This window comes from Mus pahari, chromosome X, assembly GCF_900095145.1.
Source record: "Mus pahari chromosome X, PAHARI_EIJ_v1.1, whole genome shotgun sequence".
NCBI lineage: Eukaryota > Metazoa > Chordata > Mammalia > Rodentia > Muridae > Mus > Mus pahari.
In genome coordinates, this window is record NC_034613.1 from 72,243,310 (window position 1) to 72,255,760 (window position 12,451).

At 34.8% G+C, this 12,451-nt stretch overlaps 1 protein-coding gene across 8 annotated transcripts in view; it reads left to right on the forward strand.

The window, feature by feature from the left end:
- Positions 1–12,451, forward strand: part of Dmd (dystrophin) — a 2,621,826-nt gene that overhangs the window by 1,960,325 nt on the left and 649,050 nt on the right. For all 8 annotated transcript variants that reach the window (XM_029534042.1, XM_029534043.1, XM_029534037.1 and 5 more), the window contains exon 52: positions 10,273–10,390. In XM_029534042.1, the coding sequence (XP_029389902.1) occupies positions 10,273–10,390 (118 nt within the window). The remainder of the gene's footprint in view (positions 1–10,272; positions 10,391–12,451) is intronic.

Sequence of the window (12,451 nt, forward strand, 5' to 3'; positions counted from 1 at the left end):
TAAAGAGTGAGTTTCAGGACAGCTAGAGCTATACAGAGAAACCCTCTCTCGAAAAACCAAACCAAACCAAACCAAATCTAACCAAACCAAACCAAACCAAACCTAACCAAACCAAACCAAACCAAACCAAACCAAACCGGAGCAAAACAATCTTAATTTTATTCTTTACCAACCTAGGGGTTTTATGATCAAGGTAAAATATGTTGTGGGAAACTGATATAAAGGGGAAGATCATATATATATATATAAATTTTGTAATTCAAGAATGAAGGTAGGGACGCTTTCCATGCATTCCAAGCTCATGAAAGCTGACCCTGTTTGAGGCTTCAGTCTGCTGAGGGAAATTATTGTTCAAAGAGGTTGTAATCTTTCTGTCTGAACTTGTTTGCAAGCATACTCATTATCTTTTATTACTTCATCCAACCAGTCTAATGGTTGTTGAGTACAAAGGATGCTTTGTTCATCCTTTGGTATGCGAGAGATTTTAAGCTGCATGAGCAGAGTGGGAACCTATGTTTACTTCAATGGCTACAAACATAAAAAATAAAACAACCCAATGGTTTATGAAAAGAGATAACTGAAAATACTAATATAATTCAACTGGATCTTAAATGATCAACCCATAAAAAAGTGTATGTCAAGAGCCGTGTTTACTAGATCCCAGTAATTGATAAATACATTAAAATATTATGGAATCACAATATTCCATGTATTTAAAAGTGTGTTAATGAGAAGCTTAATATCTAAAGATACAGCCATGGGTATACTATAATCCAAATGCACATCTGTCATATTAAAACAAAAAGAAAATATATTAGGAAACATGTATTTGTGTAAGGAAATTCGAAAGAATCCTGGGAATGTTGCAAAGCCATTGGAAACTAAATGTGACATCATATAAGGGAAATGGAAGGTTGTGTGGAAACGTGCCCCCTTTGCAAAATGGTTTGGGAGTCCTTAAGCTAGAGTTAAGAATTTCCCAAGAAAAGTTCCTACTATGCCTGCAACATGAAGAAACTGGTGAAGAACATTCTGTAGAAAGCAAAAGTCCTCAGTTACTTCCTAGAAGTAAAAGGCCTCTGTGCTTTTTCATTATCATCTCAGTGGCTATTAGTAACAGCAATTATATAATTTTGTGAAATGCAGATGAAGAAGACATGATTGCCAATGAAGCAACTCCTTAAGAAGGTGTCCCTTGATCCATAAATTTGTTTGGATACCTTTACCATGTGTCACATTTTCCCCTATTATAATACTCATGTTTATCTTGATTTCTTATTTACAGTGTGATCCCATTATCAGCATATTTTTAAGAGTAAGGGAGTCTTTCTTCTTCGCTGATATTTCCCCTATGCCTTCTTCAGTTACAAAACACCATATGCCTTCTTAAGTTCCACATGAGAAGTATTAAATAATATTTGCTGAAAGTTCAATTAGGAAACATTGTACAAAGTAGTTAGCATTTAATTTTCAAACATGATTGTCATAGGGGGTTTTAATGGATATTTTATTTATTTACATTTCAAAAGTCATCACTTTTCCCTGTTTCCCCTTTGGAAACCCGCTGTCCCCTCCCCCGGTTTCTAAGTATGTTCCACTACCCACCCACCCACTTCAGCCTCCCTGCCCTAGCATTCCCCTACACTGGGGCAATCTAGCCTTCACAGGACCAAGGGCCTTTCCTCCCATTGATGCCCAACAAGGCCATCCTCTCCTACATATGCAGTTGGAGTCATGGGTCACACTCCATGTTCACTCTTTGGTTGGTGATTTAGTCTCTGAAAGCTGGGGGTGGGGTGGGGTGGTCTAGTTGGTTGATATTGTTGCTCCTCCTATGGGGTTACAAACCCTTTCAGCTCCTTCAGTCCTTTCTCTAACTCCTCATTGTGGTCCCTGTGCTCAGTCTGATGGTTGGCTGTTAACATCCACCTCTGTATTCCTCAGGCTCTGGCAGAGCCTCTCAGGAGACAGCTATATCAGGCTCCTGTCAGCAAGCACTTCGTGGCATCCAAAATAGTGTCTGCGTTTGGTGATTGTATATGGGATGGATCCCTAGGTAGGGCAGTCTCTGGATGACTTTTTCTTCAGTCTCTGCTCTAGACTTTGTCTCCTTATTTTCTCCAGTGAGTATTTTGTTCCCGTTTCTAAGAAGGACTGAAGCATATACATTTTGGTCTTCCTTCTTGAGCTGTGAATTGTATCATGGATATTCTGAGCTTTTGGGCTAATATCCACTTATAGTGAGTGCATACTGTGTGTGTTCTGGTTGTACCAGCTTGCAATCCTACCACTTATGGAGGAGGGTTCCTCTTTCTTACATCCTCGCCAAAATCTCTGTCACATGAGTTTTTGATCTTAGCCATTCTGACTGGTGTGAGGTGGAATCTCAGGATTGTTTTGATTTGCATTTCCCTGATGAGAAAGAATGTTAAACATTTCTTTAGATGATTCTCAGAAATTCGATATTCCTCAGTTGAGAATTATTTGTTTAGCTCTGTACACCATTTTTTAAATAGGGATATTTGGTTCTCTGGAGTCTAACTTCTTGAGTTCTTTGTATATATTGGATATTAGTCCTCTATCAGATATAGAATTGGTAAAGATATTTTCTTAATCTGTTGGTTGCTGTTCTATTGATATTGTCTTTTGCCTTACAGAAGCTTTGCAATTTTATGAGGTCCCATTTGTCAGTTTTTGATCTTAGAACATTAGCCGTTGGTGTTCTGTTCAGGAAATTTTCCCCTGTGCCCATGTATTCAAAACTCTTCCCCCTTTCTCTTCTCTTAGTTTCAGTGTCTCTGGTTTTATGTGGAGGCCCTTGATCCACTTGGACTTGAAATTTGTACAGGGTGATAAGAATGGGTCGATTTGCATTCTTCTAGATGCTGACTGCCAGTTGAACCAACAAAAGGACACTTCATACTCATCAAAGGAAAAAAAATCTACCAAGATGAACTCTCAATTCTGAACATCTGTGCTCCAAATGCAAGGGCACCCACATTCATAAAATAAACTTTACTAATGCTCAAAGCACACATTGCACTTCACATGATAATATTGGGAGACTTTAACACACCATTCTCATCAATGGACAGATTATGGAAACAGAAACTAAACACAGATATAGTGAAACTAACAGAATTTATGAACCAAATGGACTCATTTGATATCTATAGAACATTTCATCCTAAAACAAAAGAATATACCTTCTTAGTAGTTACGGTTTTACTGCTGTGAACAGACACCATAACCAAGGTAACTCTTTTTTTTAACTTTTTTATTATTATTTTCTTTATTTACATTTCAAATGCTATCCCGAAAGTTCCCTATACCCCACCCCCGCCCCTGCTCCCCTACCCACCCACTCCCACTACTTGGCCCTGCCCTTCCCCTGTGCTGGGTCATATAAAGTTTACAAGACCAAGGGGCCTCTCTTCCCAATGATGGCTGATTAGGTAACTCTTATAAGGACAGAATTTCATTGGGGCTGACTTACAGGTTCAGAGGTTCAGTCTTATTATGGTCGGAAGGATGGCAGCATCTAGGCATGACACAGGAGGAATGGAAAGTTCTTCATATTCATCTGAAAACCACTAAGAGAAGACTGACTCCCATGTGGTTAGGAGGAGAGTCTCATTGCCCACCCTAATAATAACACACTTCTTCCAACAAGGTCACACCTACTATAACAAGGCCACACCTTCTAATAGCGCCACTTTCTGGGCCAAGTATATTCAAACCTCTTCAAAGATCAATGTCAAAGAAAGCATGTATATAATTTAGATAAAGGAAGACAAAGAAAACATGAAACCTAAATCCTGTTCATGAGCTTAGCCCAGAAAACAAAAAAAAGGATAGCTCTGAAGGCCATTGGTGGGGTTACTACCATATTGAGAATAAGAAAGGTGGGTAAGATTATCCTACTAAAGATATGTACAATGTCGCAGCTTAGAAAATGAGCTAAGATCATATAGAGGAAAGGATTTGCTTTTTAGAAATAAATCCTGAACTCTACCAGAATCCATCTTACTTGGAAAGCCTAGCTCTAGCTCTGGGTCTTTAAGTCTAAGTATATATCCTGGGGTATTAGCAGAAATGAGAAAAGAAAAAAAAATAGAAAAGAGAAGAAAAGAAAAGAGAAAAACAACCAAACAAAAGCAAAACAAAAAATAAACATACAAACAAGAAACAAACAAAAAACAAAGAAACAAACAAATGATGGAACTATATAGGTTAGAGAGATAGGCACATAAAGCATATGTTCTCTGAAAACTGGAAAAGGAAAAACCAGGAAGTTCAGTGTTTAAGTCATGGCTTGCAATGTAGCTCTGACTGGGATGGTATTCACTGTGTGTCCCATGGCTGCCTGAAACTCAGGCCAGTCCTCCTAATTCAATATCCCAAATGCTAGACTTACAGACATATATTACCATATTCTGCTTAAGAGACATATTTTGAACTTTTATCACATTGTCCAGAAAAATAAATGGACTGTTTTGTGGACAGATTTTACAGATACACAAGCACACATACACACACTGACTGATGTAGCAATGTTTTCTATAAATCTGGGTGAAGAGAAAAAGGGAGTTCTTTGAGATTTCTTGTGTTCCTGAAAGTTTCAAATCACATGAAAATGGTCATTAATAAAGAATGTCTTTGATGAATAACAAGCAAAAGGATAACTAAGTTCATGGTTAGGAAGTACTTAAGAAGAACTTATCAGTAGACATACTGATCATTTAGAGAATGAGTAGGAAAGTTATACCACATAGAAAAATGTGTTTAAATGTATGATAAATGAAGAATTGGAGGGCAATAAAGGCAGAGCTGCATTCGGCCAATCTATTTGGAGAATCAGCTATCTATATGGAAGGAGACAAGAAAAGTAAAGTTTTCAATGACAGATGATTAGTACAAACAATGGTAAAGCCTTTTTCAGCTATAAAAAAGCTATAGTAACTGTCCCACCCAAAGCTTATCCCTTTCTATATATGACAAGTTATAAACTAGATTACCTCTGCAGTGTTTGTGGGTATTTTTAAAGTTATATAAAAATTTTATCAGTATATTTAAGCTTAATTCATGTTTGTTTCTTTAAAATGGCAACAATTGAAAATTACCATAAGCCTTTGTTGTAATTGAAACTATATTAAAAAAATAAGTTATATGAAGAATGTTTAATAGAAAAAAATCGTGGTTAAGGTCTTTCCTTAGTTATAGAAGAAATGAATATTCACTTCACTCTAGAGTTTTCTATGTTAGTATCATTTGGTATAATTCCTTTTAGAGGGAGTGTGATAATAGAATTTTTCTGAGAACCTGAAATGACCTAGTTTATAGAATATATGGTTTCACTGTTTAACTTCCTTTTTTATAGGATTACTATTTATAACCATTTCCCTCAACCCTGGGGGGATTTAGTAGGATTAAAGAGTTCTGATTCACTTTGTATTTGAAGTTTTTTTTTCCCTCCACCTTTGCTCAGCTAGTGGAATCCATGATGATTTCTCATCTCCAAGGGGTAAGCTGTTTGTAGTAAAGCCTGATAGCTGCCTTAGGTCTCTTTAGAAGTAGCATCGATTCCTTCCTTTTCCTGTGTTTTGTTTATTGCAGAATGATAGAATCCATGTAGATACAAAAAATTATCATGCTTAAGTACTGTTAAGCATGTAATGGCTTTAGTTTTATTCATGTAAATTATTTATGTAGTAAAAATCTTGGCGCATAGCAAAGAAATAAACATGAGCTTTTAGCATTCTACTCCATTACCATTAGCATGAGTAAAGCTCCAGTGAGAAAGGTGAAAGATAAAGGCCCCCTGAAATTCATCTGAGGATGGAGATTAGAGTCACAGTGTATTTGAGAGGGTAGCATCTGGTGAGGACAGCATTTTGGGGCACAGAATGGAATTTGGAAGATAGATATTTAGGAGGTATGTACCTTAAATAATGATTTAATCTAAAGTACTTTCTGACATTTGGATAGCTTTATAGTAGACAAATAAAACTCCTTGCATTTGACAAGTTGTGGAATGCATTTATATTTCTGAGTCAAGGAAATTATAAAAACCAATTAAATAAAATATACATAAAAGGAAAAATAAATGAAAACCTAATCTTTTTTCACATTATATTATACTGTTCTGTTTCTTAGAAAATGTCCTTCAGTTGTTATTTTATAATATATTAATAGAAAATACTTGTCATTTCCTTTTATCTATAAAGCAAATCAAAGAATGTTCTTATTCTACCATACAGAAAATCTATTTTAAAGGGAGAATATTAATGTCTGCTAAGTTCCACAGGAAAATACATTGTTGTACAGACTTTTTAAAATGGAAGTTTGTATGTCTTGACCAATGAATGTAATAAAGCTTTGCGATTTTCCTCAGAAATGCCCGGTTATGTTGCAGATGTGAAGGTCTTCCCATTTTTAAGAGGGTTTTAAAAAGGATGTCATTAATAATTTTCTTGGATGCTTACAAAGCATGTGTCTGTCAGCAGAATTAGAGAATTGCTCAACTAGAGAACAGGTTTCACAATAGCCTGAGATGAATTCTGTTCATCAGAGGAGAAAATGGCTTGTTTTAAGCCTAAATTGACATGCTTGCTAATTTCAGCAGTAGAAGCTGTTTCTTGTGGTCAGGATTAATTTAGAGTCTGGGAAAGTTCAAGTGAAAGTTGATGGAGTTACTTTTATAAAACACTTCTCAAGGGAACTTGAAAATCTCAAAAGTAAACAGAAGTAGAGCAAACATCAAGTAATATACCTGCAAATAAAAAGCAAATACTGATATTAACATTTGAGAGTGAACTAATATGCAATGAAAGAAAAATAATCTAGTAGTTACTTCTTATCCAAAACTTTTCAAGTATTAAAAATAGCTTTCACTATTTATGCTACCATAACAAATACATTGTTCACTGCTACATCCAGAGCCCTTAGAATATGTAGATTTTGAAAATGCATGTACTAATATGAATGAATAATATGGATAAATTTCTCCTTTTGACTACATGTATTTGTTTCTTTATCAAGTCTGAGTTGAGTATTTGACTTTATCTGTAGTTTCAGGGTAACAATTTTAAAGAATATAACCTATTAACTATAGTCCTGCACTTAAGAAGAGGTCAGTTTGCTGTGTCACAGATTACCAACTTTAGCATTCTAACACTAGAATGTGTCTCGTTTTATAAAATCTGTCTGCAACTATAGTTCCTACTTTAAAATTTGTCCAGCACCATCCAACTTCCTTATTCTACTTACTTCAATAGCTGTCTTTGGCAATTTGTTCCATATTTCAAACACACTTTTATATAAAGACACCATAAAAGTTAGAAACCTGAAAATTGGATTTTTCTTCTGAGCAATCACAACTTACAAATGTGGAAGATTTGTTAAAAGCTAGCCCCTCTGATTTTTCAATGCAGAGAGAAATGCTCTAAATAAATGTACACTGTTTGATCAAGTTTTTCATACTATTTTAATATTACCAGTAGTCACTGAGATTAAATCTGAAGCCTTATCTCACCCTTACCTATTCACAAAGGAAATATGAAAGAATGATCCAGCTTTGCCCTTTCCAAAACCAAAATCCTTAGAAAATCATTTTGAGTCAAAGGGCGTAAGAGATAAGTAAGGTCCAGATCTATTACTAGCTACCAAATTTCGTCTTTCACTTTTTTTAGCATTGCATTGGAAGTCTGACAATTTCGCATTTTGTTATTAAGAGAACAAAAATAAGAGATATACTGCAGCCAGGGAAGCAGGTAGTCTAACTGAAGATATTCACTTCTTCCCAATCTAATACCCCAGTCTCATCACTAACTCTGTAGCAGACTATCTGCAGTAGCTTCTCTTCTCCCCATACCCAGAAACAGGTAGGCTAACTAATGATCAGAAAGGAAGCAGTCAAAGTATCTTTATTTCCAGATGATATGATTTATGAATAAGTGACTCCCAAAATTCTACCAGAGAACTCCTACAGCTGATAAACAACTTCCACAAAGTGGCTAGATACACTCACAGAAATCAGTAGTCCTCCTATATACAAAGGATAAATGGACTGAGACAGCATCAGGTTAGTAGCTCTGTCTCTGGGAGCTCCCTGGAGTCTGGGTTAGTTGAGACTGCTGGTCTTCTTATGAAATCACTGCCCCCTTCAGCTTCTTCAATCCTTCCCCTAATTCAACCTAATTAGGTGTCCCCAACTCCAGCTCAGTGATTGGGTCTAAGTACCTGCTTTGGAGGCAAGGGGGAAGAGGGAAGAGATGAGGAACTGTGGGAGGGAGACCAAGGGGGTAATAAGACTCGAATGTAAATTTAAAAGAAGACATCAGGGAAACTATACCTTTCACCATAGCCACAAATAATATAAAATATCTTTGAGTAACTCTAACCAAGCAGAGGAAAGACTTGTATTGCAGGAATTTTATGACACTAAAGAAAGAAAATTAAGAGGATAGTAGGAGATAGAAGGATCTCTTTATATTCATAGATCAGTAAGATTAATATAGTAAAAATGCCCATCCTACAAAAAACAATCTAGAGATCCAATGTAATACCCATAAAAATTCCAACAGGTTTTCAATTCATCACAGACCTTTAAAGTATAATTATCAGGTTCATATGGAAATGTACATGCACCACCACCACCAACAACAACACCATCAACAATAATAACCAGGTTAGGTAAAACAATCCTGAATTCAGGAAAAGCACCCTGAACATAAATACCTATGTGGTAGTGTCTTTGGTACTGGAAGGTACTGTACATGTTACCTAAGAAGAAACATAAATACCAACTCAGCCACAAATCTCATCTACATTGGTATCCTGTTTCCTAGATATACTAGTATAATTGTATCATAAAGCTTGTGGGAGTAACCAACCAATATCTGTTTGGATTTAAAGCCCACCCATGATATAAAACTCATACCCAATGCTGCTAGGATGATCAAGAACCATAAGTAGATAGCCTATGGACTTAGGGTAAAAAAGTAAAAATAAAAATAAAAATCTACATATAACATCTGTCAGAATGATTTTAATTAATAGTAATTATTGTTTATGCCACTTAATTAAAGTAAAATATATTAAGTTTTAGAACAAGAATGAGGTAGGTTAATAATTTTTCACACATTTGTCCTTATTATTAAGATTTGGGCCATTGAATACAGATATTAGGGTGGCAAATAGAGGAGATTGATTCTTGAAGATAAAAGGAAGTTCTTATATATTAAGATTAAACTTAATTGTTTCTAATGTTCACTTTATTATTTTGCATGGTATAAAAAGACACTATGAAGTAGAAATTATGATTTAATTTATATGAGCCTTTGAGAGGTGGTTCAGTGTTTAAGAGTGTTGTCACAAAAACATAATCAACTTGCTAGTCCAACCTCTCGGATTCCATCTTCCAAGGGTAAAGAGGATCCCTGAGGCTTTCTGAAAATCATGATCAGTACATTCTTATAAATGCCCTGTCTCAAAGTAATAAGGTAGAGAGAAATGGAGGAAGACACCTGACACTATGATCTCAATGTGCACATAGATAGGTGACTGCATCTGCATACATGTATATTCATATACCACATATAAATAAAAATATTTAAATAAAGGAAGAGTCTGAGGACTAGTGTTTAAGTGTTGCTATCCAAACATTCATAGTCAAATGGTGAAGTAGAGAATTTGTTGCAAATGAGTATTACCAGCTCTTTATTAACTCATTAGGTCTGAAATGGATCAAAAAAGTTTGGTGATTTTTATTTTCAGGCAACTTTCAGGGAATCTGCTGTCCTTGATATGTATCAGCTTATCATAATATATGTGATAAATTTCAGTTACAAAGAAATTTAATAATATATCTTAAATGATATATGGGATTTTTCTATTTCATATACATATATATGCATATATATGTAATGCTGTTTGATGAGATTACAAATGTAACTAACCCTTTTAAAATATGCTGTCATAAGTCTAAATTACACTTTTTAAATAAATTGATTTTTGCATGAACTCAGATAGTAGGAAAATGACTCCATGTTAGTTCTTAGGTACAGAAGCAAGTTTCTAAGATTTTCGTTGGAAATCATCTTTTGTCAAAGAGTGAGACACATTTGGCATTCAGTAATTTTTCTATAAAGCCTTGCAAACTGGAGATTCATATCATTACATATTTTTATTTCTAAAAGTGTTTTGGCTGATTTGAAAAATAAATTACAGTGTTGGAGAACTCCTAATGCAATAGATCTTTTTTTCTTTCAGGCAACACTGCAAGATTTGGAACAGAGACGCCCCCAGTTGGAAGAACTCATTACTGCTGCCCAGAATTTGAAAAACAAAACCAGCAATCAAGAAGCTAGAACAATCATTACTGATCGAAGTAAGTCTCTTAATGGGCCAGGAAAAGTTAAGGTCAGATGCGTGAAAATCTCAGTAACAGTTCAAGGTATAAAAAATGGGAACTACTTGAATATGATAACTATTTCACTGAACAACATTTCCATTATGTAAAGTCATGCAATAACTGAATGTAATTTCAATGAGTTACAAAGTTGTAATTTTCATGAAGGTAGGGCTTATGTAGTCTCATGGCAAATGTGGTGTGGAGAAATACTAGCCTCTTACCAGTCATCTATCTGAGCTGGCCTTCGTGGAGATACCAGTCTTCCTATACTAATCTTGGTTGTTAGGCTGAACCATCTTTAATATCTGTCTACCATGGCCACTGCAATAGCTATCATTTATTAGGGTATTTTTTAAGTATCATGGAAATTACATGTACATATCACGTTTTCATAGTATATTTTGGTATATAAATGATGGGTTTACAAGTTAATCAAATTGTTCAGGCTTTCAAAACTAAGACCAGTGATTAGAGTTTGAAAGTCCTTCTGGCTAGCTAGCCTGTTCCATTTATTACTTCATTCAATATCTATCTTTTTTCTGTTTTTAATGTGATCCCAAGAACTTAATATATTTATGTGCTATGATTACGTATGCCTTGATTCATTTCTCACTGCTTCTTTCATTTGTACTGGGGTTAGTTCAAAGATCCTGTTCACAGTTGTGAAATATAAACTCCAATTGTTGTTCACACTATGAATTTGTATACAAAGTAATGTTCTAAGTGATCAACATTAACCATTTTGACTGGTAAGCTCCTTTATCTTGCTGGCTTTCTGTAGGAGAAGTTTACTTTTTTCTCTGTTACAGTCCTAAAATGGACACTATAAAATCATATGTGAAACAAATTTTCTTCCATATTTTTGTATTCAGAACATCTTAGGAATTTAATAGGGAGATGCGGGATGAATATGGCTCATGAGGATTTGTCATGAGCCAAGCCTAGTCTGTTGGTTGTGACATGGGACATGAGCCCATGACTATAAAGACAATGTGAAAACAGTATCAGTATTGAGCCCAGGAAGAAGATGAACAGATTTGGAAAGAAACTAAGCAGTTTCTCCCACTACCAATTTTGAAAAAGAAGAATAAACTTAGGTTCTTTTTTTCTACAATATATTTCTGAATGTCATTTATATAACCAGCATGCCAAGAATATTGTAATGGTCAACACTGAGTTTGTTCAGTTGATGTATCTGATCTTTCCTTCTCCAGTGTGGAAGCTGATGGTTCCCTACTAGGTTGCAATATGCCAGCTCAAAAAAAGTAAATCTTCGGGAGTGACTCAGAAAGATACTGAATTTTCATTAAATATGTAACTGAGTTGTCTCTTTCCTGAAAAAAATGGTAAAGATAGTTATGCAAATATGAGCAGACTCTTAGTCATTTTTATTTTTTAATGAGAGAGAACTTATTTTCCCTAAGAGAAAAGTAGAATGAATACATTTTATAATATCTGTACAACATCAGATGCAGACTTTCTATTATTCCTTATAATCCTGTTTTCTCTATTGTCTTTTCATTTCTTCATGATGTAGATTACAACTGCGTAACTGGAGGGCAAGTTTATATTTTTCTGCTAATTTCCAGTGATTTTAATAAGTTGGTTTTTCTAAGCTTTTTCTTTTGAGAGTAAGACCTTCATAAATAATTGGAGCATTAGGGAACCAATTCTAATTTATGTATTCTGTTGAAACATGTCATGCTGGTTACTAAAGCATAAGCTGGAATCTTAACATTCATAATGTTCCTAATGCTGATGCTAGGATAATTCTGACATGATATGTTTGTCTAAACAATGCCATTTGTAGTCCTGCTATGCTCTAAGTTATCCCCTATTTGAATCTATAAAATAGGATGGAAATCTAATACTCCAAAAGCACATTAATGTTTAAAATGTAATTGTTCTTCATATATGTTTGGATTTCAAGGATAAAGTGGAAAATATTTGTTCATAAATTTGCATTTTCCCATTTATGGCTTTGATTTTCCTTTTTATTGCCATATATATGTATATATATATGTATATATATATATA